This window comes from Carassius auratus, chromosome 43, assembly GCF_003368295.1.
Source record: "Carassius auratus strain Wakin chromosome 43, ASM336829v1, whole genome shotgun sequence".
Lineage (NCBI taxonomy): Eukaryota > Metazoa > Chordata > Actinopteri > Cypriniformes > Cyprinidae > Carassius > Carassius auratus.
The window spans coordinates 10,168,339-10,195,601 of record NC_039285.1 but is presented as its reverse complement, the minus strand read 5'-3'; the positions used below and the strand labels follow the sequence as shown (position 1 = coordinate 10,195,601).

At 39.1% G+C, this 27,263-nt stretch overlaps 4 protein-coding genes across 6 annotated transcripts in view; 2 read left to right on the top strand and 2 right to left on the bottom strand.

Annotated features, from left to right (window-relative positions):
- Positions 1-5,869, top strand: part of sipa1l3 (signal-induced proliferation-associated 1 like 3) — a 75,367-nt gene extending 69,498 nt beyond the window's left edge. For both annotated transcript variants that reach the window (XM_026230981.1, XM_026230982.1), the window contains exons 19-22: positions 16-165; positions 818-944; positions 1,561-1,642; positions 3,050-5,869. In XM_026230981.1, coding sequence (XP_026086766.1) covers positions 16-165; positions 818-944; positions 1,561-1,642; positions 3,050-3,196 — 506 coding nt within the window. In that variant the 3' untranslated portion in view covers positions 3,197-5,869. The remainder of the gene's footprint in view (positions 1-15; positions 166-817; positions 945-1,560; positions 1,643-3,049) is intronic.
- Positions 5,870-10,237: 4,368 nt separating this feature from the next.
- qpctla (glutaminyl-peptide cyclotransferase-like a) lies at positions 10,238-15,168 on the top strand. Its single transcript, XM_026230978.1, has 7 exons — positions 10,238-11,107; positions 11,820-11,966; positions 12,580-12,873; positions 13,056-13,217; positions 13,983-14,082; positions 14,169-14,285; positions 14,367-15,168. Exons 1-7 carry the CDS (start codon positions 10,898-10,900, stop codon positions 14,510-14,512), a joined length of 1,176 nt encoding a protein of 391 aa, XP_026086763.1. The 5' UTR covers positions 10,238-10,897; the 3' UTR covers positions 14,513-15,168.
- LOC113061667 (homeobox protein six1) lies at positions 14,646-18,121 on the bottom strand. Of its 2 annotated transcripts, none has more exons than XM_026230979.1 (4): positions 17,178-18,121; positions 16,858-17,021; positions 16,033-16,192; positions 14,646-15,343 (listed from the first exon to the last, which is right to left on the bottom strand). In XM_026230979.1, the coding sequence occupies exons 1-3, from the start codon at positions 17,568-17,570 to the stop codon at positions 16,054-16,056; spliced, it is 696 nt and encodes a 231-aa protein (XP_026086764.1). In that variant the 5' UTR covers positions 17,571-18,121; the 3' UTR covers positions 14,646-15,343; positions 16,033-16,053. The 2 variants fall into 2 exon arrangements, with proteins under 2 accessions (XP_026086764.1, XP_026086765.1); XM_026230980.1 differs by having other exon boundaries at positions 16,033-16,189.
- A 135-nt stretch (positions 18,122-18,256) lies between these two features.
- Positions 18,257-25,250, bottom strand: six5 (SIX homeobox 5). The gene is made up of 3 exons (XM_026230977.1): positions 24,351-25,250; positions 21,551-23,028; positions 18,257-21,456 (listed from the first exon to the last, which is right to left on the bottom strand). The coding sequence occupies exons 1-3, from the start codon at positions 25,040-25,042 to the stop codon at positions 20,747-20,749; spliced, it is 2,880 nt and encodes a 959-aa protein (XP_026086762.1). The 5' UTR covers positions 25,043-25,250; the 3' UTR covers positions 18,257-20,746.
- Positions 25,251-27,263: the final 2,013 nt, after the last annotated feature.

Here is a 27,263-nt window from a genome sequence, read left to right as displayed (position 1 = left end):
GCTTTGTTTTTCCAGTACCGTTGTCTGCATCAGAATTATCTCTAACTGAGGTGAGGGATAAGGTTCCTCCTCTCAGAAGACTGGACCCTGGACTCATGCCGCTTCCTGACACTGCCTGTGGTCTAGAGTGGTCCAGCTTAGTTAATGCGGCCAAAGCGTATGAAGGTATGAATCCGACACGTCTGATTCTAAAGTCAAACTAAGATACTTGAAGTTATGGGAGCCCATTTTATGTTTTGGTTAATCATAATAATTATATAATAAAGTACATCCATAAAAATTGTGAAGTCGATAATTCTCTTTTTTTTCCCATCGTGACTAATGTATTTTTATTTCACAATTTAAATTTTGACATGTTATATCATAATTCAGACTTTATCTCAATATCAATATCTCAATATCAATATCAACTTTGTCTCATAATGTTTACATTTTAAGTCATCATTTTGAATATTTATCGCATAATTGCAACTTTTGGTCACACAATTCTCTACTTTTTAGTCATGATTATAATTTACCAAAGCATGATTTTTTTTTTCTCATGTGGCAGAAATTTACTTCCTTATAAAGCGGATTTCATACTTTCTCCTAAGCTGATTTAATATACATTGACTATAAGGAAGACATTTGTAGGAAGAATCCTCTGAAGAGTATAAACACTGTGACTCTGTATGGTTTTCCTTTAAGTTTTTTTTTTTTTTGTTCTTAAACAATCCCATTTATAAGTATAAAAAGGCTGTAAGTATAAAGTACAAAGGCTATGTAGTATAAAATTATCGTAATCTGAATGATTAAATCTGTGTTTTTTTTTTTTCAGTGCAAAGAGCTGTTTCTTTATTCTCATTGTCTGAGTCTCATGCGGGCGGCAGTGAGTTAAGACCGGTCATCAGCCCGGTGCATTTCCACACGCCACAGACTCCTCGCACCACTCCTACTTTCAGCAGGTAAGAAACACACATACCCCTGTACTGTAGCAAGGTACAACTAAATGAACTGCTTTACGTTTTTCAGGTAGGTATAACAGTAATATTCAGGTACAAAAATACCACAGAAATTGAATAATCTATTTAACTTTACAATAACAATGGTTAGTTTTCAATGTATAAATAAACATTAATGACAGACAGCAGCAGGTTTATTTAGGTTGCTGTCTCTTTAAGACCTCATGCATGGATCTACACATAAGAAACTGTTTACATTCACTTAATAGTCTATATATACTGACCATGTTTAGTATAAATCGACTGTTTAGGTCAATACTCAAAGACAAGCATTTTGACATAATTTTGTATGTATTTGTCCATTTATGCACAACACTACTTCATTTTGTAGTCGCGCGGGAGTACTGAATTGAGCACTTGAATGTTTTAAATCGTAAGACTCAAAATAAAATGAAACTGATACATTTTGTCATCTGTCCTGAGTGTCTTTCATGCTGAAATATTTGCTGGAATTTCCCGTATTACAAGTGCGGAAATAGCTGGAATCAGTCAAATTATGAATATCATTTATATTCTAGGATACTGGTTTTCATTTGGTTTTAATTTGTGCCTATTGCAGTGAAGAGGTTCCTAATGACCTGTCTGGGCGACTGTATCATCTGGAAGTCATGCTGAAACAGCTGAACAGTGATCTGGAAAAAGTGAGTTTCACTGAATAAACCTGACCAGTGCAGCACAGGTCCGCGAGGGACGCGGGTTTTGAGTCATTTTGTTGCCGAGTATACAAACACAAAGTAGTTGGTTACATGAAAATGTTAATTTAAGTTTAAATTAAGTTGAAATATGACACACTAAAGTTACCAGGTTTCTTTTTATCACTTTGTGTTTTCTTTCCACCATAAAAGCGAGTCCTTGTCCAGTGGGGTGTGTGAAAAAGCATATCAATAGAGCGCTGCAGGGATGATGTGTTTTTGTTGGCCAACCCAGTAGTTGACATCATACTGGTTCCTTCAACAAAAAACCAGTATCATTTTTCCATTGGCTTTTGCGACGTTGCAGAAAAAAACAACAACAACAAAGTGACAAATAAGGTTTATGATTCTTTCACAAATTAACATAACTTTGATTAATTTTGAAGCCTAAATAAAAAGCCAAAGTTAACTGTTTCAGGGGTCGTTTACACGACAACATTTTCAGCCAAAAATAGGAAACTTTTAATGCGTTTCGCCTGTTCGTTTACATGGCAGCAGCATTTTGAGAACTGAGAATACATATTTTGCCACCGTTGTCAATTCCGTGTTAAACAACCAATACGGGAATCTTTCAAAACGTATTGCACGTGTGTAGTACGTGTTGGGTATGTAGACATGTGCAGTACGTGTTGATTTTAAAGGCAAGTGCGAACAAAAATACACAACAATGGTGGAGTACATTGTACTGTTGTTGCTGCTCACGAGTTTGCTAATGCTTCTTCAGCAAAGTGTTGATTTACTTCACCAGTATTACAACCAACAGCAGAGACGTATCATATACATCATATAATCATCACTTCCCTACAAGGTGACAGCGCCAACTACTGGCCTGGCATGCATAATACAGCATTTTGGCGGATATGTGTAAACGCAAATCGTTTTGAAAACATTGTGGTGTATATGTGAAAATTTGTAAAAACGATAGGGAAAAACCTTTCAGTTTTTGACTACATCGTTGTGGTGTAAACGTAGCATCTCTTTATTTAAAAATCGACACATTGGCAAGCTTGAGTTTAGTGATCTCCGGTGCAAGTGGGGCATTATTGGTGTACTCTGGTTGTGGAATAAATGTGAAAATACCTCCTGCAGCACTTATAATGGCACATTGGATTTCACACATATCCACTGTGGCACCCAATTCACTTTTAAAAGCGAGATTTAAGAGAAGAATTCAGTAGAAATACATACCTACAACATCATAATCCATTATATCCCAAATAAAATCCATTTGTGAAGTCTAAATATTGTTTTATAGTGGATTAGTTGGTGCAGAACAAGTACTGGAGTAGCTGATGACATTATTGTAATTGTGCTTCTCTCTTCCCTCATCTGTTCCCTCCTATCCCACCCTCTCAGGAGAAAAAGGACAAGGTAGTGTTGTTAGCAGAGATGGCTAATCTAAGGCAGAACAACCAGCGTCTGCAGGAGGAATCGCACTCAGCCAGTGAACAGCTCCGCAAGTTCAGTAAAATCCTATCCTCCACCATGCCCGAAAGGAAATGACTGTTCCCTTTCATTTGAGAGACGATGAGAGGAGATCTTCACGTACCTGCACTTTGCCTAATATGGCACGTTAAATGCCAACAGCTAATTTAATTCCCAGTCTCTTATCATCCAGTACATCCACCATACTGTCAGCTTTATGAAAGTGTGACGGAGGGAAACCGAAAGAGGTGACGTGGGTCTGCCTGATGACTTGAGACTTCACAGCTTTAACTTAAAGCCGGTACAGAAGTACAAATGTCTATTTTTAAACAAACGAACGAGCTATCTCCTCATCTGATCGAACTACTTTCGGAACTATTTTCTCGTAGATTTATTTTTGATACTCGGCGAGTCGACACTAAGCTTGAGAGACGCTAGACGTCAGAGAGGCCTATTTACTGCACAGTCAGCTCAACAGCCAAAACAAAAAAAGCAACCGAAAATCGACACTTGAGCCACGTGAGAGATCCTACCTTTCCCAACACGTTGCGAGAAATCACGGTACTGTAATTGTGAGAAAAAGTACAGTGCCCTGGGAAATATTTCACTGTAAAGTGTAATTCTACATCGCATAATCATGTGCAGGTACATTAAAAGCTATTGCATTCATATTTATAGTGGCAGTTGTTCAAACCATCCTCATCTCAGCTGATTTATCATCCAACCGACTGAAATTCTGCAATAATGATCTTCGCTTCTCCAGAGATGGAGAACCGCCACCACTACTAAAACTGTGATGTAACACCCAAGTCTTTGATCGTTTCCTCTGTGCGTGGACAGTGCCATGTGACAGGAAATGCCACTTGCTCTCTTATGTATGGTTTTGGCATTGCACTGTGTGTAAACTTGGGCTGCTCTGTCAGATTTCGACACTGTATATGCATATGCAAAGAAACCCTGGTCAGCGGTGTTCCATACAGACTCTATTTTTCTATCTGTATTTAGTTCAGGTTTATCAGGTGAAACGACTGTTGGCAATAGACGGCCGTTTTCAACTTCTAGAAAGATCGCCGTGTTTACATACTAAGACGATCCGCGAAGTACTCGGTTATGCGCTCTGGAAAATCTTCAAGAGGAAGCGGAATAACAGTCAGGCCGGCTCGAACATGGTCTATCATGTACCCTGTGTTACTCTACATGTCTGCCTTAAAGTGGTCAGCTGTGACCAGTGATGTGACTCATATCAGCTCTCTCCATCCCTTTAACCTGATGTGACTGGAAAACGAAATCTCCTCCTCTCTCAGGACCCGTAAGCTGCCCTCTCAATGACCTGATCTACTCGTCTCTGACCTGTCTATCCACCTGAAAACAGAAGCACTGCAACAGTCGGTTGACTTAATTGTATTTGTCATCATAGCTATAAGTGAAAATATAATGTTTCTGCTCTGCTCAGATACACAAAAACAACTATATACAGTACATGCCTATTACAGTAACGAGCATCGTTTATTTATGGGGTGGGAGATACAAGTAAGACCTGACATCATTCATTGCAGTTGTTTAGTAGTGTTATTGTACATATAGTGATTTTATACAGCTTTGAACAGCAGATTGCATAACATGTTCTCCCCTCAACAAATTATGAGGAAAAAAGGAATAGTCCACATAAAAATGTCATTTATTCCCCCTCATGTTGTTCTAATCCTGTATGACTTTATTTCTTCTATGGAACATAAAAGAAACTATTTTGAAGAACGTTGGCAACTAAACAATTTTGGTTTCTTCAATGACTTCTATTGTATTCTTTTCATTTCCACAGAAGAAAGCAAGTCATACAGGTTTGGAAGAGCACGAGTAAATGGGAATAAAAGTACATGGAAGCTTTTATTTATACATCGTCATTTTGGACTTGTAAATCCAAATGGTCATATTATGATAAGCTCATTCGCCCCACTGTTTCAGATTTACTTTTTAGTTGTTTAGTTCTGCAGATTAATTTAAATAAATGTGTACTGTTTTATCAGAATCTCATCTCATTGCTGTGACTACGAGAGGTTTTTCTTGTTTATGAAGTGGGAGGTTTTGCTGACTCTTGGTGTCTCACTCAGTTCTGGGTTACTGGGTGTCATATCTACACCATGGATTGTCTTATGATTTCTGTTTGTATGTTTGTGTGAAAGTTGGGTGGAGGTGTTTTTATTGCGTTTTAGTTCTTTTTTATTTTAAAAAGGTAAATATGAGAAATATACTTGTGAAAACATCTGTGCATCTGTGTTGCGCATTCTTAAGTCACGTCAAATTATATAGTCCAGCTGTAATATTTGAAGGTTTATTTTTTATGTGTAATATTTTGACTATTTATTTTGATTTTTTTTTTCTTGTTCTTTTTTTATACAGAAAGTCAAATTCACAGTGAAAATTACAAGGCCTACAGATTTAGTAACATTATTGGAGGGTACTGAGTTGATGTATTTTTTATTTTGTACTTTATATTTTGTTTGATTCATATTTTGTACAAAGCTGATTTTATCCTTTTCTTTTTGAAGAAACGTCATTGTAATTCATCTTTTTGTCTCTGTTTCCATTCGCTTCATGCATGAAACAGTGGCTCTAATGTCTCGATTAACTATTGATAACTGATCAATCTTTCAGTTTCTTTTGGGGATGTTGTATCAATGAGTGTACATTTAATATGTGTAAATTATGTTTTCATTATTTTATAAAAAATATATTAAAATATTTCATAATGATTACATTCTTGACCATTATTTTATTTGCCTAATATTTTTTGCTACACTGGAAGAGCAAAGTTTTACAAATTTCAACTTGTTAGTAATAAGCACATTCTATTGTTGTTAAGCCAATTAATTCTTGACAAGGTCAAACTAAAAAGAGTGGGCTTTTATTGTGGCCAGCCTAAGGCACAACTATGCAATAATCATGCTGTCTAATCAGCATCTTTATATTCCACATCTGTGAGGTGGATGGATTATCTCAGCAAAGGAGAAGTGCTCACTAACACAGATTTAGACAGATTTGTGAACAATATCTGAGAGAAATAGGCCTTTTGTGTACACAAGTCAAAAAATATTAAATGCCAAGGAGAAGAAATATAAAAAAATAAACAAAATAAAATACATTTTAAGAGAAAACCTAAAAATAGAAAGAGTTGAGGCAGTTCTGATATGAAATTGGGAGACTATATTCCACATCTTGGGGCCAACAACAGAAAAAGCACAATCACCTCTGTTTTTGAGATGTGCCCTGGGAACTTGCAATAAACCAGAATCAGCAGATCTTGAGTGCTAGACTTGACTGCATGTAACAAACCAGATAGGTACTGTGGAGCCTGATTATAAAGAGGTTTACAGACAAACAGTAACATTTTCAAATCAGTTCTATATTTGACTGGCAGTTAATGCAATGAGAAACTGGTGTGATAGACTCCTGTTTGTGCTTCACACAAAGAAACAGAGCTGCTGCATTCTGAACCAACTGCGGATGAGAAACACATGAATGAGGAGCACCGATATGAGTTACAGTAATCTAATTGAGACGTTACAAAAGCATGCCTAACCATTTCAAACTTCTTTAGAGATAAAAAAATGTATGGAGTCAATTTAATGCCAATATGTGCAAAAGAAGTTTTGCAAAAGTTAAAGTTTTGCAAATTAAATTTTGTATGAAGTACTGAGAAAAAAATGTGCTTTTTGCAACCAAAAATAAAGAATTGCAAAATATAAATGAGGCAATGATTTTGAGATACATATTTTTCATGGCCATATCTACTAATTTATTTTAACACTGCATTTATTTTGCATTTCAGTCAAGATTGAGTTTGCGATATCATTTTCCCCCTTTGCGCTTCACGTTTCTGCACATCTCACTTTCTGGCACTGTTTAAACATAGCCCGAGACGCAGCTCACTGATCCAGGTACTGGTGCATTCCAGATGGGATATATCGCCCTCCGAAGGGCACTTTGGTGTGAAAACAGTCATGGCCGCCATATTAAAGGGTCGTTTCAAACCGAAGTGCTCAACTGGCCACTTCAAAGAGTCCTTCGGAATTAAGGGTTTTGAAGGGTACAACTGATGGACACTTCTGGCTCCCATGATCCTTTGCACAGATTCTTTGAATGATGACGGAGCCTCTGTGATGATGACACAGAAGGGCACTTCAAGAAACAGTTGTTTGGTCCCCCACACCCTTCAACCCTTCGAAGCTTTCTCTCCAGAGGGTAAACCTTTTGAAGGGATTAGGGTGTTTGGAATGGAACGCAGGGACCATCATAAGCAGAGGCATGTAGGTGGATCATTTCCTTTTATTCACTAGCATTAAAACAGGCATGTTTATTAAATCAAATGTGAACATTACGGAGCGCTGAACATTCTCCTGCACTGTCTGTTTCATTCATACTCGAAGCTGGAGGGCGCTCAGAAAGTCCAAAATGGACTCAGAAGTAGTAATAACTTTTGAAGTGCAGGAAATCCCTTATATGGACAAAGGCATCCAGCAATGCTGTAGCTAAGCTGAATAACAAGCATAGACCATAAAAATGATTGCGTCTGACAACATGTGTGTTTTCCAAGTCTTCTCCAGGTAATAAATTATAAAAAAGTATATGAAGGATACAGCGCTAACTGATACAGCATTTATTACAGTAACTACAGAAGATATAAAATATATTATATGCCTTATTCTGTGATTAAAAATGCAAAACGTGTTTGTAATATGTAAACCAATCATAACCATAAAATTGTCATTAGAAAAATATATATAAAAATATTTTAGAATACAAATTATTGGTTATTGTCCAGCACTATATTTTATTTCTTAGCCATTTAAAAATTATACAAGGTTTTATTCTGTCAACTAGACAAACATACATGAATAATAATAATTTATTTGTAGAATAATTATTACATTTGACATTTCTGCCCCCCTCACTTCATTATTGCTATGCCTCTGCCCCGTAACATTACTGAATATAAAACCTTAGCTGTTTTCTGTGCTATCTTCATTTTTGGGATCAAACAGGTTTTGTGGCTCCACGTGAATTTTACTCTGTGGGAAAGGGGCCAAAATGGCTCTTCTGATGTTGAATGTTGCAGACCCTGACATAGGATTTAGAACAAATTTTATGTAAAGGAAATATAACTGTTATAAATAAAACAATGTTTTAAATTGTTATCAAATTATATTTGTGATGAATTAATACATCAATTACAAAATTATTTTGCAATATTTTCTATTTGATGCTATCTTTGTCGTCCCACTTTAGAAAAGGATGTTTCAAAAGTGGGACAGCATGTTTTGACTAATGTGGGACAGTCAAATATGCTGTGTTATTCAACTGATAAAAAGTGCATTAAAAAGGTTAAATGCCATACATGTCATTTTGTAAATTTTGGGCCTTACAATGCAGCAATATTATTTGTTTTATGATCCAGATTCACAATTTAGCGACTAGAGGGTTTACATTTTTGACTTCCTTACATGATTATTATTTTTCTAAATAATAAAATAATCAATTATTTTAAATAATTTCTGTAAAAAAAAATACAGGTCCTTCTCAAAAAGTTAGCAGTGGAGCAGTCTGGAGTAGTGGACTGAGTCTGGAGTAGAAACATCCAGATCCACCGTGCACAGGCGTGTGCAGGAAATGGGCTACAGAGAAGCAGCACTGGACTGTTGCTCAGTGGTCCAAAGTACTTTTTTCGGATGAAAGCAAATTTTGCATGTCATTCGGAAATCAAGGTGCCAGAGTCTGGAGGAAGACTGGGGAGAAGGAAATGCCAAAATGCCTGAATGTCAAGTACCCACAGTCAGTGATGGTCTGGGGTGCCATGTCAGCTGCTGGTGTTGGTCCACTGTGTTTTATCAAGGGCAGGGTCAATGCAGCTAGTTATCAGGAGATTTTGGAGCACTTCATGCTTCCATCTGCTGAAAAGCTTTATGGAGATGAAGATTTCGTTTTTCAGCACGACCTGGCACCTGCTCACGGTGCCAAAACCACTGGTAAATGGTTTCTGACCATGGCATTACTGTGCTCAATTGGCCTGCCAACTCTCCTGACCTGAACCCCATAGAGAATCTGTGGGATATTGTGAAGAGAAAGTTGAGAGACGCAAGACCCAACACTGTGGATGAGCTTAAGGCCGCTATCGAAGTATCCTGGGCCTCCAGAACACCTCAGCAGTGCCACAGGCTGATTGCCTCCATGCCATGCCGCATTGAAGCAGTCATTTTTCTGCAAAAGGATTCCCGACCAAGTATTGAGTGCATAACTGAACATAATTTGAAGGTTGACTTTTTTTTGTATTAAAACACTTTTCTTTTATTGGTCGGATGAAATATACTAATTTTTTGAGATAGGAATTCGGGGTTTTCATGAGCTGTATGCCAAAATCATCAGTATTAAAACAATAAAAGACCTGAAATATTTCAGTTGGTGTGCAATGAATCTAAAATATATGAAAGTTTAATTTTTATCATTACATTATGGAAAATAATGAACTTTTTCACAATATGCTAATTTTTTGAGAAGGACCTGTATAATGTTTTTTTTTTTTTTTTTTACTTATGAAGACAAGAAGACATCTATATTATATATCAGTGGACTTGACCACCGCAAAAGTGTTAATATTAATTTTAACATCTGTATTTTTCAACTGAGAAGACCTGGACGATTTTAGAAATGAAATAAAATTATAAAGCCGTTTTCCCCAGTAACAATTAAATTAAAACAACGTCCAACATCAATTAGAGAAAGAATGAAGCATGTTTTATTTGATCATAGTTCCGTGTTTAAATCAAGGAAATACAGCTACTGGTTCACTGTGTCAAAGCCCCGACCCACACACCACACACACACATCACACCCCTCACACAGCTTCCGTTCAGAGTTCATTTACTTGGGAACTGGTTCACTGTGTCACAGCCCTCTCGGACTCGCGGAAGGGGGTGCTTTTAAGGTGCACACTTTTCATCTTGATATTAAGTTTGAAAAGAATTTAGTTTGCTGTGAAATCTTCCCTTAATTTGTCTTCCAAGTAAATATAAGAGAAACTATGATATAAGCAAACAGCAAAAAGCGCCTGTCCCTTTAAGATGACAAGCTACCTCAGCCAGTCTGACATCACCATGGCGGAAGCGCAGTCAAAAGAGGCTGCAGCAGACGGTACACCCCCATTACAAGCCTTAATAAAGAAGAAATTAGAAAAGGACTCATCGCTTTTGTTAGATCGCCGTGCACTAGTATTCTGAACTTCTAGCGACGTCAGATGCGTGACCGATGATGAGAGACTAACTGATCTCGGCGGTGACTGACTTTCTGGGTCGAGTAGCTGAAGTCCAGAGCCAGTGTTGACGGAGTTCATTCAGTGTTTGCGTGATTATTAGACTCGGCTTACTGGCTCCAGACTGAAGGACGAAAACATTGTTAGCGCATTTTTTTATATATTTGCTCTTGGAAGTTGTAAATCTATTAAAGACGTTCCTTGTGGTCACTAAGTTCTGTAACAAGGTAAAATCGCTTTATTTAATATAAAATGTGAAGTTTTGAACTGGAAAAGTGATGTTGGTAGAGTAAAAGTCACTGGTTATTAAATGAGTGTTTTATACAGTACGGTGACAATAGCGATAGTGGACAAAGCTGGCCGTTTAAAGTACTGACGTGTCCTTTGGCGTGCGGTCAGTGCCAAATCTGGAGGGAAACGCCTGTCGCCGTTCCCCCCAGCTTCATTAACCGGGTGTCAGCCGCCAACGCCACGTCAGAATGTCAAAAGCCGGCCGAAGATACAAAGCTTTGCACGGCAATAACGGGCACGCGCTGACAGGATGCGACCCGCTGAGAGGGGCGCGCGTGCGCGTGCTGCTGCTGTGTCTCTGCGGCGCGCTCTCGCTGGCGATGATCCTTGCGCTGTATCTGTCTGCAGAGCCCTCCAGCAGCCTCCAGCCTCATGCTGCACATCTCATCAGGGACAGGGTGAGCTGACATTGAGCTGAAATGCATTTCCGGTTATATAACAATTCTGTCTTACTGAAAGTCTTGTTTGACCAAAATAAAAATCTGTCATTATTTTGATATGTAATTCCATCCTTATGACTGACTGTATAGCAAGGTTATTATTGTTAAATAAAACTATTAAAAGATTTTTTTAATTGAAATTAAGCTTATAGAAAGAAAGAAAACCGTAACCTAAACGAAAAATGTTGTTGTGGAAACTTTAGATTAAATAACTTTAAATTGAAGCACAGAACTTATTAACTGGAATTAAACTAAACTTAAACAGAAATAATCATAAAATAAATGTAAATCTTAAATTAAACCTAAATAGTAATTTAAGAAAGGGGAATTAAAAGATACTAAAATTAAATGTAACGGAAAATGCAGAAATAAAAGCTGCAAAAATTGGGGGCAGTTGTGGCCTAATGGTTAAGTCATGGGTTCGAGTCTTGGTTCCAGCAGGGGTTGTATGTGAGGGGAATGAATGACCAGCAAGTGAGGTGAGACCCTTGAGCAAGGTACAGAACCCCTTACTGCTCCCTGGGCAATGCCGCAAAAAAACGCCTGCCCACTGCTTCCAGTGTGTGTTCACGGTGTGTGTGTGTGTGTGTTTGTTCACTTCTCACTGCTGTGTGTGATAAGATAAATATGATCATATACTCACCTCTTCCTTTCTGTATTCTTTCTGCAGAATGCTCATAAGCCACAAAAACACTCTGTGGCACAAATAAAGAAGTTTGCAGCACAGGTGGACGGGCATCGGCTCTGGGAGACTCACCTGCGGCCGCTGCTAATCGAACGCGTTCCCGGGACTGCAGGAAGTCAGACCGTACGGCAGGTGATGCCTCACCCGGAACAATACATGTCCTACTACTACTGAAACATCTTCATTCACAGATCAATAAACTCCATGACCCTAGACCAAAGTCCTAATATATTGTACATTGTTTCCTATTTATCAAGATATACAAGTAATAACATTGCTTTCTCTTTTTTATTGTTTTGTAAGTAGTTAAGTAAAACATACTCTAAGTTAAGTAAGTAGTTCACCCAAAAATTAAAAGTTGCCAAAAAAAAAAAAAAAAAAAAAAACTCTCCTGCAGGACTTACAATTTTTTTTTTACAATGTTTTTTTACATTTTAAAAGATTTGGAGAAATTACATCACTTGGTCACCAATGGATCCTCTGCAATGAATGGGTGCCGCCAGAATGAGAGTTCAAACAGTCGATGAAAACATGACAGAAATCCAGAAGTAATCGACATGACTCCAGTTAATTAATTAACATCTTGTGGTTTATTGTTATGTTTTTATCAGCTGTTTGAACTCTCATTCTGACGGCACCCATTCACTGCAAAAGATCCATTGTTGTGCAAGTGATGTAATAAAAAAAAAATTTCTGCTAAACATGTAGTGACGGTCAAAAGTTCTCTCACTTCTTCCGACTGCAGCATATCTTGTCCCAGCTGGGTTCGCTGTCCGCAGGATGGACGCTGGAAGAGGATTCCTTCGTTTCATCCACCCCGAAGGGTAAAGTGACCTTCACCAATGTGCTAGCAGTTCTGGACCCCACGGCTCCTCGCAGACTGCTTCTAGCATGCCACCATGACTCAAAGATCTTACCCACACACCCTAAAAACCCCAGGCGGGTGTTTGTGGGTGCCAGTGATTCAGCCATACCCTGTGCTATGATCTTGGAGCTGGCCACTGCTCTGGACACACAGCTTAAAGCTCTAAAACTGCAGGTAAATCACAGTCATGAGGAAAAGGGTGAAGACGTCGCATATTTAACAAGAATTGGCTTCATCACACAGTGCTGAATCAAGCCTAAAGTGTGGGCACATCATTATGAGTCAGAGAGAGATGGAGCTGGTTTGAAATAATGTCCAAACACATAACAGATTACCTGTATGCTCTCTGTCTGCAGAGGTCTGCTGTGACATTGCAGTTGGTGTTTTTTGATGGAGAGGAGGCGTTTGAGGAATGGACAGAATCAGACTCTCTCTACGGTTCTCGTCATCTGGCTGAACTTATGGCCCGTACTCCCCACCCTTCTGGATCCACCACAAGCACTCTTCTCCAGGCAGTGGTGAGGTTGTGTGTACTTGGATCAGTCCGGTTGATTTTTCATATATTTTTAAAGACTGAGAGGTTTTTAGCTCGGGGTATCTGCAGGTAGCAGCATGTCATATGTAATACTTTTTAATACCCTTTTCAAGATGTTTCAGATATTTTAAGACCTCCTCATAACTTTGATTCATCATTCAAAACTGGTTCAATTCCATTGATTCAGTTTATTATTTAACTCTGATACATCAGCTACAAAAAAAAAAAAAAAAATATATATATATATAAAAACACCAAAATATGTTATATAAATGTTTTTAATGAAAGCAAAAAAAATCTGATATTTGACTATTTTAGCTGTATTTTATTATTGTTATTTTTAGTATTACTTTACAGTATAATAGTAATCTTACAGTAATAATTGATTTTTTTAATTGTAATTTTATTTTAATTAATCAGCGTAGAACTGAGAAAAAAAATCTATATTATAAACTGATTTATAATTTATTAGAATAACATTTAAACATGAATTTAGATTTTATAGTATTTTGATAACAATCATTTTATTACATTTTATTTAATTACATTATTTTATTTATAAAATGTATTTGTTACCTTAAAGTAGTAAATTATTTTAATGTAAATTTTATTACAATTATTTGTCACAGTAGACCTGAAGAGTTAAAACAAAAAATATTTACTGGTAAATTGATTTTATTCTTTTTATATTTTTAATGACGTGTGAATCCCCTGTTGTTTTAATGTTGAAACTCTTATTTTCTTCCAGGATCTGTTAGTCCTGCTGGACCTGCTCGGTGGCCCAGAACCGTTGATTGTCAATCACTTTGATAACACAGCCAGATGGTTCGACCGACTGATCGCTGCAGGTAGAAGTAAAAAAAGACCAGGCTTAGGTTGCAGCCTAAAAATGCACGAGGATTGCATTCAGAATCCCTGACTGTTTCTCTTTCAGAGAAGAGACTCCACAAACAGGGTTTGTTGACATCTCACCCATCAGAACAGAGTTACTTCAGGAAGGATTTTTATCTTGGTCCCGTGCAGGATGACCACATTCCATTTTTAAACAGAGGTCAGTGAACAGTCAGAAAACATATGCTACTATTTATTTTTTATTTTTTTACACATTTCATAATTTTTACTTCTGAACCAGGTGTACCCGTGCTTCACTTGATCCCCACACCATTTCCTGTCTTCTGGCACACGCTGGATGATGCGGAGGAGAGGATGCACAGGCCCACGGTAGAAAACCTAACTAGAATCCTGGCCATCTTCGTGGCTGAGTACCTGAGCCTCTAATCATGCTATAATGATCATCCTACAGCCGACGATCACAGCACATGACCGTGTGTTCAGTGCAGCTGAATGTGTGATGTAGGAGCTGATGATGATGATAATAACAGAGCCATAGATCAGAATAACCAAAGAAACACCCAGCATAATGATGTGTTTATTTGGAATGTGAATGTACATGCTGAAGATATTCATATATTTTTCTGCTGAAAAGAGCCATAAGTCGTAATAGGCCAAACGTTACTGCAGCTGTATGAGCCCTTATGTCATTCTTAAAGAGACTGTTAATTTTGTGGTAAAACTTCACATTTGACTTTGAAGTGGAATTCAGAGTAAGGTTTGTTTAATGATTACATTCATTATTCATCATTTGCACGGTATGTGCTGATGAACTGCATTTTAAATGCCGTTGCATTCAGGCTGTGTTCGGGAAAAGGCAGTGATGGTGCACTTTACAAGCAGGTCAGTACGCAAGACACTGAGAGACAAATGTTTTAAGAATCTGTGAGTAGCATTTCATGTGAACTGAGAGAGATCTTCTTTTTTTCTTTTTCTTTTTTTTTTTTTTTTACATTTCTCAGTCATTGAGCTGTCACCATTTCGAACCTAAAGACCTTGTCAAGGGTCTGATGGAAATTCATAATAAACTCAAGGAAACTCTGGATTTGTTTGTCTTTAATTTTGCGTAAGTATAGAAGACAGTCAATTACAGCCAATTTAAAGTCTGCTGACGTGTTGATATGTTACTCTTTGGGGCTGCAAGAAGTCATGGTGAAATGGAAGTAGAGGTCTGTCTTTTCTACTGTATTGAGATGCATGTCCAAGTTAAACGGATTCCTGAAAAAGGGGGAAAAAAGTAGTTCAAATCAGCTGTAATAAAGGATGGGGTTTTGAGAACAAAATAATTGGAAGAGCTTGGCACACACCAGCGTTATGACATGATTAAAAATGACGTACATTTTTTACAAAATGAAACCTGCATGGATATATAATTCACAATAAGATCAATAACATGCAATTAGAAAACAGGTAGAGTGAATTTTAATTTCAAGCTGACTTAAAAAAAAAAAATAATAATAAGACTATGCAAAGAGAGGATGTGACTTATTTATAGCAATGGAAGATGCAGCAGCATTATAAGCTGTCAAATTATGAAAAAAAAGGAAGATATGTTGGCATTTTCCATTCAAACTATAGTTCCACATGTGGAATATAATTGCTTTACTGAAATGTAGTATGCACTGAAGTACAGATGTAAGCGTGCAAATCAAACTTCACAAACATTACCAAAAAAAAAAAAAAAGGCCTTGATGGTATTTGCTGCCAGCTGAACTGATCAAGATTGACTTTGTTAAAGGTGATTTGAGCGATTTCAGCTATTTTGCTAACTTCTGCCAGACTGTCAAATATGTCTGAAAACACAACTTGCTTAGGAGGCAAAAAAAAAAAAAAAAAAAAAGCACTGGCCTATTCCACTGATTCTTTTATGCTAGGGCTCACTGCTGTGACTTATAAAGTTTTTTGACCTGTATTCCACTGCATCAGTTTCAGTAGTGTGTTGGTCCCAGGTGACGTAGAGGGGACGTGTGGGGAGAGAGCTGCTGGGAGCAGGAGAAGAGTGTGCTGGGACTCGCCGGCGGTGAGAGTTCCTCATCAGAGCTCAGGAACGCTCCTGCTGATGTCCTGCTGGAACACAGGAATAACTCCGATATCAGATCTGAAATATGCCATACTGGGGTCAAACATGAATATGTAAATGGATTATTGAAGTTAGAGATTCTGAATCCTTTGGTTTGTGACATCCAGCAGAGGGCAGCATCGAGACAGTGAAGGAAGACAATACAACGCGACTGCTTTTCTTTCTAACAGGCTCTGACCATCTAAAGCGGTGGTTCTCAACCATTTGGAGAAGATTTTGTACTCCAAATTCTATTAAAACATTTTAGATTTTGGCATAGAAATATGTATATTCATTATAAGAAATGCCAATGAAGCTATATTTTATTAATTTACAACACTTTTCCAGGCCTGAAAAAAAAAAAAAAAAAACTAATTTAACGCTCGTTTTGTCATATTTTGGATCATTTGACGTCATCCTGAAGTCACCTGGTTGAGAACCACTTATCTAAAGCCAAACATTTCATAGGGCTTAAAAAAGTAAGGGTAAATAAAGATTATTACAGTATGTTTTACAAGAAAATGCTCTGTCAGTCTACTTCAAAATATCAAAATGTTACTTGCTGTTTCTTATTTGTGAAATGTATTGTTCTGAGTCAGCATTGTTCACTGTGTTCCAGCAGGAATTTAATGTTGTTCCCCTGGTGCCTGTAGAGTGAAGGAGCATCTCTTACCCCTGACGGCTGGCCGCAGCTCTGTCCCGCTGTCGACGGTTCTTGAACCAGTTGCTGACTTGTGTGGCAGTGAGTCCAGTGGCTGCAGCCAAATCTCGTTTCTCTCGCAGCGAGGGGTACGGCTTTCTGCAGTAGCACTCTCGCAATACACTGCGAGACCTTTCCTGCGAGCAGAGGATGCAACCGAAAACTCTTGAAAACTCTCCCAAAACATTGTTTTGAGACTTAACACACAATCAGATAAATCAGCACTCACTGATCCATTTACATCAAGGACTTTGCATTTTTAAAACTTAATGTACTACAACAGATTTAAACACCTTGAAGCAGTAGCTGGTCTCCTCTCCATCCCAGATGGTACGAGGAAGAGGGAACTTGTGGCGGATTCGGTACTTCCCCACGGCCCCAAGAGGGTGGCCCCTCTGTAATTCAGCCTCCTTGTAGTGAGCCTGGAGCCAGAGCTGCTGGAGCAGAGGGTGACTGCGCGGGGAGAACACGTTCCCTTCTAACAAGGCGTAGAGCTCAGCGAAACGACAGTGGTGGAAGGCGACCGCAGCCCGCGCTTTCAGCACGCTCTCTTGACTGTGGGCCATTCCCAGATACACATTGGAAGGTAAAGAGCATAAGAACGAGGACAAGCGATCCATGCTTTCACTCTGGAGAAGAACCTCACAAACACACGCCACCTGTTCTGGGGAGAAGCCCATCGCCATGATGGGAACAAGGACTGTATAAGGTCCCACACGGGGTGACAAGGAATTGGTCTGCAAAACAAGTTGTAAATCATCCAACCATGTTCCTAAACGTCCACTCAAGGGATCCAGAGGACAACTGAGGACAATCCGTTTCAAAGCCAAGAGTTGAACGGCAAGCTTCACAAGAATACCGAAACCTGCAGAAGTGTGCAAAACCAAAGTAATGTAGAAACTCAGGTAAAGGGAATCTTACAATAGCCTTTTTGTTCTCCAGTGATGTGCTAGCCAATAATTACAGCCAATGAGTGTATCAGCTTTTTTGTTTTAAGAGGTTCTACCTATTCCTGCCACAAAGACCCGCCCAGACAACTTGGTACATGCAGGTAATCGGAGAGCATGGGGGTTAAAAAAAACAGACAGGCCCCAACACAGACGTACACAAACCTTTCAGACTAAGTGTTGTTTGTTTTTGTATCAATTACCTGGGGAAGATGTCAGGTGCACAAAGGAGCTGATTTAAATATGAAGCCAATGTGATTTCCTAATCAAATCATGGGGCAGGATTTGTTAGACAATTTGGTTAGAGTTGGCATTGCACAAATATACGTATATAGCATATAAGGTTGTAAAGATATGGCAGAGGACCACAGGTGAATAAAAGATTTTTAGATGTACTGAGATAATTCAAACAAGAAGCATTCAGATGGCATTTTATATGTTTATTACATATCACAACGTGGAATATAAAAAATAAAATAACTATTAGAGACAAGACACGCCTCTATAAAAAGAGATGTTTACAATAATGACAAAAACTCCCTTTACTAAATAATAAAATGACTGGGGGGGGGGGGGTCAAGGGTGTACTCTTTGGTTTAATTAGCTGCATACTTTTTATGTTTGTACATGAAAAGTGAAGAGAAATTATTAAAAAGTGAACAGAGCAAATATAACTACTGAATAAAATACATGTGCATTAATATAGTAATCATTACATTCTGGAGTAATATTAATACTCAGGGACAAACACACACACACACACACACACACACACACATTCCCTTACTTTACAAAAAACAGTTAAAAAATTGTCCAGGTGCTTGAAATAAGAACAAGAAGGAAAAACTTTGGATAGTCAATGCAACAAGTCCTATGTAACATAAATGTGAAAAATACAAAAACTACACATTGCAAAAGCAGAAAATGGAGTGTAAACCTAAGCTAGAATGAGGGAAAGAGCTTTAAGGTTGAATCACCCCAAAATGATTGATAAATGCATTAAATATTGTATAAAAAAAAAAAAAACAGGGAGACAATTACACTTTAGGCTAGAGTTTACTACTAGAAGGTGACTACTAAGCACCAGTCAAAATCTCACAGGCCAAATATTCCACAAAAGCCTTATTGAACAGTTGCATGGTTAAAAAAAAAAAAAATAGCACCACATTTTGAAGGCTCATTAAAAAAAATGTAAATGCTTCATGAATAAAAACAATAAAATGTGCAAAATATACAGAGGTGTGCTCTGCAATAAGGAAATCAGTCTGGTGGTGATAATGACCTGTGTTGAAAAAGACATACTTGTAGCTTTGACTCACCTAGACCTAATTGCATTTGATTAAGTATTAAGTGGGGGAGAGGCAAAAACGGACGTTTCCTGGAGCTATGTGGAAATTTTCCAATTAAAACAATTGATTTTGAAATATAAAAAGACAAGATAAACAGGATTTTAAAAAAAAGGAGTTCACTGTATATGTACATGGTGGATTTGTAGTGTAAGAAGCGGCTGATTTTAACAGTAAACAAATCTCAAGGTTCATGTGGAAAAGTTGCATAGACAAATATTCAGTACTTCAATTCCCTTCAAACACTCAAGCCTGTAGGTTTATACACAGTTTTATGGTAATGAGCTGTAATGCTTGGGTAAGCTCAATGGTTTTATCTAAGGAAACCAATGTCAATTATCTATCATATTACAAAATATAGGATATCCATGGCCGGTTTAGTGCAGGGGTAGGCAAGTTCGGTCCTAGAGAGCCGCAGTCCTGCACAGTTCAGCTCCAACCCGGTTGTGTTTGATTAGGGTTGAAGCTGAACTCTGCAGGTCTGCGGCTCTCTAGGACCGAACTTGCCTACCCCTGGTTTAGTGTGCTATCATAAGTTTATGCCGCAAGATAATGTATACATGGAATATAAAACAACATAGAGTGCTTCACAGAGTGTAATGTTCAAAATCCAAGTGAACTGCCATTTATAAATCTGACACATGCACCGTCTGCTCACCTATAAAAGGTACTTAAGGCAACTGAAATGTTAAAGCAAAATACAATTGAAACGGCACCTAGACTGAGCAGTGAGGATGCATTATAGCCAATGTAGTTGTCACAGACACATTTAAAGGTTAATTTGTCTCATCTTCCACCCAATGTTGCGAGTTCTTATTTCCTTTTCCCAGCGCAGGGTGCTGTTGGTGCATCTAGTATCTTTATAACCACCTGTACAGGCTGTCTGACAAAATGCTCCCAGTGCGTAGCTCGTGTTCAGACTCATTGCATTCTTAGATTGAGCTGACCCATTTCACTCCAAGACACCAGTTTTGTGACCAGCATAAACATGTACCTCTATTATATTGTCTCTAGGAGGGAAACCCTAATATGACTTGTTTCTCTTCTTTAAAGATAAAAGTACTTGTCAAGAGTCATTTAATCTATAAAACTGAAAAGTAACAATAATGTAAGGCACAAAAGAAGGCATTCCCACATGCTCTTCACTCCCAGATAAAATAATCTTGATTGCCTCTGACATATTAGTGTCTTTTAGCCACTTAAGGAGTCATGTAAGCCCTTGTAACATACATCAAGCTCTGCGTTTCATCAAAAACCAATGTAGATACAACCTTAGATTCCTGGAGGTGAATACTGGTTACACTAAAGTTCTCTGTGAAAAAAATGACAGTGCCTTTTAACCTCTATAGTCATGACCTTGCTGAATATGTAGTTTTCACAACTGAATTCCATATATAAAAGAGAGGTTCTTTTCTATAACTCCATTATTAGGTTGAATACTTCCACTACGCAATGGGTTGGAGTGGGGAAAGACTCCAAACCTCGGAGGTCATAAATCATTGCAAGCAACTCTTGCAGGTTGAGGTTTAACACTAACTGCATCTAGAAGGTTGTCAAAAGAACTGGCTATTACAAACCCAGATCATCATCCACAGGGACAGACTGCAGTTGTGTAAGAATTTTCGAGTCCCCATCCATGTCCTCCACCTCATCCAGCTGAGAATCTCTCTCCACATCTTCGCCTGGAGGAGGAGTGCCCAACAGGAGGGACTCTCCGCCTGGCAAGCCCAACAAAGCAGGGACCTCTGAAAGATCTCCTTTCCCACGTATGTCAAATAATGTCAGACCAGCAGAGGAGGAGAGCGGGACAGGGCTCCAGACTGGCTGGGAGAGGTGTGGGCCAGTTGTCACACCGCTACATATTGGACTGAGTGGTAGCATGCTATCAGGGCTAAGGGTTTGCTGGGATTGTAGGACACTTGTAGGAGTGGGAGTGCTGGAAGAGTCTGGGGTGTTAGGAGAGGCTCCTGGTGTTAGGTTGGCAATTGTCCCTGGCTCAGGGCTGCAGTAAAGTGTAGAGGAGCCAACAAACCCCAAAGGAGATGACTGTAGTGAATTTGAGGTTTGAGCAGTGAGTGAAGCTGCTGGTTGATTCTCAAGTGGATGCATAGCAGAGGGTTGAGGATCAAGGGTACTGTTGCTTGAGACCAAACTGTCTGGGACGGACTTGACAGGCATGCTGGTGAACTGGATGCCTGCTGGGATAGTGAGGATGAGTTTGCCATTTTGAACACTTAAGATAGGGCCGCTCCCAATGCCACCTGCAAGTAGGATGTTGCCTGGATACAAAAAAAGAATAAATACATCTGAATTCAGAACAAAACAAACAACTGTTTTCCACTGCTAGTTCTAGAAATGATTTTTGTGACCTACCTGGAGAGGCAGAAGGTAGCTGAATCACCCCAGAGTTGATAAGCTGAACACCTGGGATGGAACCAGTAGGGACACTCTGAGGAGGACCTATTGGGCTAAGGCATATTGGTCCCTGGGCAACACTGAATCCTGTTCCAGATCCAGATGTCAGAATCTGGAAAGCACCTCCATGGGATGGAATGGAAAGGGATGGAGTTGCTGGGACCACCTGAGGGAAGGACAGGGTTCCTGTTGGAGTTCCTGCAATGGATGACACAGGCATAAGTTGAGGCAGTGACAGGGGGACCAGCTGAGGTTGGCTTGAGTCTTTGGTTTGGGATATGGGCACAACTTGAGTCGGGGAGGAGATGGGAATGACTTGTGTTCCCATGGAGGTCTGTATCTGTGGAAGGGTGGCTGAAATAGATTCGTCTCCTAGCTGAGGTGTAAGCATTTGTGTAACTTGCCCATCAGCCATCTGGGGTAGTGATAAAGCACTACTGGTGCTTAGTGTGGTCAAGCCGTTTTGGGGCTGTGTTTGCAAAAGTCTTGGACCGATGTGCAAGGTCTGTGTCTGATATTGAGGAATGGGGACTTGGGGTAACTGTGAATTCACTGGGGAGACTGGAACAAGCTGGGGGCAAGATGACACGGTGGCCCCAGATGGATGCTGCATCAGTTGAGAAACTGGAACGCCCTGTATTGATGGAACTACCTGGGGTAAAGACAGCACCTGAGGGCTAGAGATGGAGCTGCGATTTGGTGACTGAGACTCGCCTTTTCCTAATCCAACAAGTTCAGTTGGCTGTGTGGGCTGTAGTGGCACCATGGGACTGGAGATGACTGAACTCATGGAGCCAACTGTTGATGCAGGAAAACTATTGGGGGCCAGTGCCATTGAAGGAAGAGACGTGGAAGAGATGACAGAAGTAGAGATGGTGGGCGAGGACATTAAGTTTGTAGGCAGTGACTGAGTGTTATCTGAATTCTTCAAAGCCTCTGGAAGACTGATGAAATCCAATGGAGAGACGTTGCTGCTGGCTGTTTTTGCATCCTCGCTAAGCGAGAGAGGTATTGTGCTAGTTAAACTGGCTTGTGGATTCAGAACCACAGTGGGCAGACTGCCATGGGCCTCTATATCATTGATGCCCCGTTCATCTTTGGAGATTACTTGAGCCCCATTTAGTAGAAATGGTGAATTAGCTGAAACAGGACTAAGAGTGACTGTGTGGCCATCACTCAGTGTCAACCCATTGATGATGACCCCTGTCCCTGCCCCCGAGAGTATAGGGCTCCCATTGAGTAGCAGTGGGTGAGAGCTTGTAAGGAATCCCCCAGTGCTGTTGAGAATAAGCTGACCAGTACTGCAAGGAGCACCAGTGTAAGATATAAGGGAAGCATTGGAGCTGCCTGTCTCTTGAGCAGAAGGTTTGTCAGCAATATCCTCCAGATCTCCTTTGCTGGCTTCATCTTCTGTGCTGTGGTTTCCATCAGATTCACTAAAGAAAAGACAGAAACATTACATTTGGTCAAACGGCCTACATGTAGTTTACATGAATGTCTACCATCAATTAGCAATCATCCAAAACTTTTTGATAGCTGTATCAATAGAGGAGAAAGCTAAATTATTTAAAGACCAGACCCAGTGAAGCTTGTGGTTCAACTGAAACCAGCCAACTTGCATTGCATATGGTCACTGACACTCTTCTGTGTGTGCACTTGTAAGACACACTCATAGTAGTTGCAGACATTAAGATTCATTCATTTTATAAATCAACGTGCAAAAGTCACCATGTGCAAGTGCTTCAATGATCAAATTAAAAAATAAAAAGAGTGGATTCACATATATACAACAGTTGCTGAATGTTATTCTAACATCTGATGCAGAATGTTTTAGAAATGTATTTTAGAACAGTTTTCACATAAATCACATATTTGCTGATGAAAATACACATAATAGGCATATGCACAACATTTTATTAGGATTTTAGTAGGGAATAAGCATAACTGATATCATAGTAACATAATTTTATATATAATATTTTTTTCTGAGGGCAGCCAATTCAAGTTGCACTGAAGGAATTTTCTTTTAATGTATCTAGTTAATTAAATAGAAATGGGAAACACACACACACACACACACACACATAACAAGACTGCAAATAAACTAATGCACTCAGAATTTTGTCTAATTATTATACTTAGTGTGGCCTTCCTCTCCAAGTACTTTGTGGAACAACTGTAAGTAAACTTAGATCTTAATGCCTCATCTCTCTCTCTCAACCATGTCCTCTCTGTCCTGAGATTTAACTATCCATTGACTACAGAAGGACATTGTAGTTCAGGAAACTCGAGCCACTCCAGGCGCCCCATCTCACATTTCACAACAAAGCAACATGCTTTCAGTCTTGTTTTCTAAGATCTCCTTGTCATTTTTACCTTTGAGACACTTCATTTAGCAATTATAATGCAAGGGAACTTTTTCCAAATATATATAGAAAAAAAAACACATATGTACCACCCATCTGTGTTCAAACTAAAAAAAAAAATCCTAGTATTTTCAATGGTTTATTAAATACAACAATCTATCATCTGTTGCAAACTAGGCCTTATGAAGAGTAATTACAGTAAGAGAATGTAACAACCTCCGTCAGACAGGGCAATCTGTTCAGATGTCAGGTTTTGTTGTTTACACCCTCGTTCTAGTGTAAACCTCGCACACAATAGCGGTTTGTTTACTGCTCTCTTGTCTCAGTTTGGCTCAAGAATGTTTCTCTCGGCCCTGAGACTTTATATACTTGATCGAAATACAATGTGCTACCTCTTGCTGTTGGTACCGGACGGAGTCCGGTCTCTCTGTCGGCGATTCTTGAACCAGTTGCTGACTTGAGTCAAAGAAAGTCCGGTGACTTTGGCTAAATTCTTCTTCTCGACCGGAGTGGGATACCTGTTGATTTTGTAACATTCCTTCAGAGCGTTGCGCGACTTCTCCTTGAAGCAGTACACCGTCTCCTCTCCGTCCCAAATGGTTTTGGGCAAAGGAAACTTTTTGCGCAGTCGATATTTGTCCACGGCGCCTAGACTGCGACCCCGGGACCTCTCAGCCTCCTTGTAGCGCGCCTTCAAGTAGAGGTCTTGAAGGAACCCATGGTTACTCGGGTGGAAGTCATGACTGTCCAGGATGGCGTACAACTCATTGAATTCCTCCCGGTGGAAAGCGACCAGAGCCTGGGCCTTCAGTAGGGTCTCGTTGCCACGTAGCAGATCGGCCGAAGGAGGGATGGTGGCGAGGAATCTCCACAGGCGATCCACATTACCCGCTTGCAGGAGCGCTTCGCACAGACACGCGACCTGATCGGTGGAAAAACTGAGCGCCGAGTTCTGGAAGCTTTGGAGCAGCTGTTCCGAAACTTCGTCCGGATCCGTCTCCTCTTTCACTTTGGCTTCATCTTGCGTGGACTGCTTTGGGTCGTTTTCAGTTTGTTCTGAGGACTCCAAAGACAAGGAAGCCATTTTTATTGTAACTTTTTTCCTTCAAGTTCCTCCTCCCTCCCCTTCTATGTCTCTCTCCCATTCTCCCGTAGGCGAGTGAGCGCTGCTGCAGTGAGGCGTCACGCCCCTGCATTTCATCCACCTCCCCCATCTAGACATCCACCACAGGCCTGCTACATTTCAACCTGGCTCCTTCATCACCATTGTGCAATCCTTTACCCCAAACCACATTTGTTTCACATTGAGAAACAAACAATAAAAAAAAAAAAGTTTTGTTATTGTACGTATTTGCATACAACTGCTTTCTAATTCACGTATGGACATGAAGAATTACACAACAAATGAAATGAATCATATCTAAATCATTTTAGATAATTTCATCAATACTTTTATTTTTTATACATACATTTTTTCCATCTAGCAAAATATTTTACTAGTTATATGGAAATTGTCATGCAATGGTAAAAACTAATACTGGGATTGTGTATTTCTATCTATCTATCTATCTATCTATCTATCTATCTATCTATCTATCTATCTATCTATCTATCTATCTATCTATCTACAGGCCTACTGAACACCCTTCATATTATGCATTGAAACTGACTGGACTAAACCCATGTATTTGATAAGTTTGAGCAGGCCTTTTATTTATTTTATTTTATTTTTGGACATAAACCATATTTGATATTCCATTATTGGTTTGGTTTAGTGTGTCAGTAAAATAATTCGCCTGGAACAACAGATGTTGTTAGATGTCGGCAGTAATTTAATGAAACCAACGTGTGTGTGTGTGCATGTTTTTTTATACTGGTAGTGGGGACTTAAATTGAGGTCCCCATGGGTACAGAAGCTTATAAATCATACAGACTTATTTTTTTTAGATTATAAAAATGCACAAAATTTCTGTGAGGGGTAGGTTTATGTGTAGGGCTGGTGTAGGGTGATAGAAAATAGTTTGTACTGTACATTATGAAAAAAAAAAAATTACGCTGGAGTCCGCACAAGGACAGTGAATCAGAGGTGGGTGGGTGTGTGTTTTGAAACTTTGCATGCTGAATGGACATAGAGGGTAATGGTTTAAATATGAAAGAGGACACGCATACCTGGAAGCAGAAGGACAGAATGAGATGAAGCAGAACTCTGTACCCCATATATCATATCTTTACAAGTATATAAACTTTTCTTGGGGGAAAGTGGGAGATCTGTCTGTAGTCTGTCACCCCCTTCCTCTCTATCCTCTCAGCCCATAATCCCTAATCCTTTGATCTTTTGCCTGTACGCACTTGCCTTTTAACATAACCAGTCATGTTTTGCAGTCAATACATCTACAAATGAGTAGCAGTTTTCAGACTCACTTCATTTGCCACTGCAGAGACACCGTTAAATGTGCCTTGGTTTTTGAGCTATAGGCTCTTCCTGTTTTATATATTTGTATACACTCTAGCTAATGTGTATTTTAAATTATATCAGCTTTGAAGGTATTTGAGCAAAAGGGGTCCAATAGGTCCAATTAACTAACGTGAAAATATAGAGAGAAAAAGAGAAAGGGTCAGTGCACTGCTTTATATATGAACTTGTCACTGTTTTACTGTCATGTATGTCGCAGTTCCAATAACTAGTAGTTTTTTATCTGGTAGCCTACTAGTAATTATATTTAGGTGGTGATGAGGAACTTTTAAAATAGGTTACTATCTATTCCTATTTCCTATTTGTGAGACACGTCGTTTCTAGTAGGCTATATATATCCCAAACTATTATATTAATATTTGTCTTACCAATTACAAATAAATTTTTATTTTCATATGTAAAACTAGTCCGTTTTTATTACTATATATTTTACTACATAAAAACAATAAAGCAATGACTATTAGAGTACGTTTTCAGTCTTCCTACTTCAAAACAACGTTTAATTCGATGCGTTGCATGTCCTTTCTTTGTGAAATATACTAGCAATTTCTGAATAAATTTACTGTCGCGTGTTTTTATCTTTTTTTGAGACGTTTCTAATACTCTAGCAGCATCGCGTGGAATACATTCAGTACTGCAACATGTGTGCTTCTCGGGCAGCTTGGAGCAGTCTGCTCAACAAAACAAACAGTGATTGGGTAATGCTTCACTGAGTAGCCCGATTCGACACCGTACGTTTTCCCCACCCACTGAGAGACCAATAAAAGTTTCTTATTGGTTGAATTCAAGGTCCCGCCCCAATGGCCAATTCTTATTGGCTCAGAGATCAATA

Bases quoted from the DNA above. Each gene is read 5' to 3' on its own strand.
- LOC113061667 (XM_026230979.1), bottom strand. From the start codon at position 17,570: ATGGCGATGGGCTTCTCCCCAGAACAGGTGGCGTGTGTTTGTGAGGTT. The intron at 17,022-17,177 runs GTGTTTAAATCT...CTCTGCTCGCAG, and splicing joins AGACCAGCTACTGCTTCAAG to GAAAGGTCTCGCAGTGTATT. The intron at 16,193-16,857 runs GTAAGAGATGCT...CCTGTGTTCCAG, and splicing joins GCTGCGGCCAGCCGTCAGGG to CAGGACATCAGCAGGAGCGT.
- qpctla (XM_026230978.1), top strand. From the start codon at position 10,898: ATGTCAAAAGCCGGCCGAAGATACAAAGCTTTGCACGGCAATAACGGG. The intron at 12,874-13,055 runs GTAAATCACAGT...CTCTGTCTGCAG, and splicing joins TTAAAGCTCTAAAACTGCAG to AGGTCTGCTGTGACATTGCA. The intron at 13,218-13,982 runs GTGAGGTTGTGT...ATTTTCTTCCAG, and splicing joins GCACTCTTCTCCAGGCAGTG to GATCTGTTAGTCCTGCTGGA.
- six5 (XM_026230977.1), bottom strand. From the start codon at position 25,042: ATGGCTTCCTTGTCTTTGGAGTCCTCAGAACAAACTGAAAACGACCCA. The intron at 23,029-24,350 runs GTAGCACATTGT...TCTTTTCTTTAG, and splicing joins TCCGGTACCAACAGCAAGAG to TGAATCTGATGGAAACCACA. The intron at 21,457-21,550 runs GTAGGTCACAAA...TTTTGTATCCAG, and splicing joins GCTACCTTCTGCCTCTCCAG to GCAACATCCTACTTGCAGGT.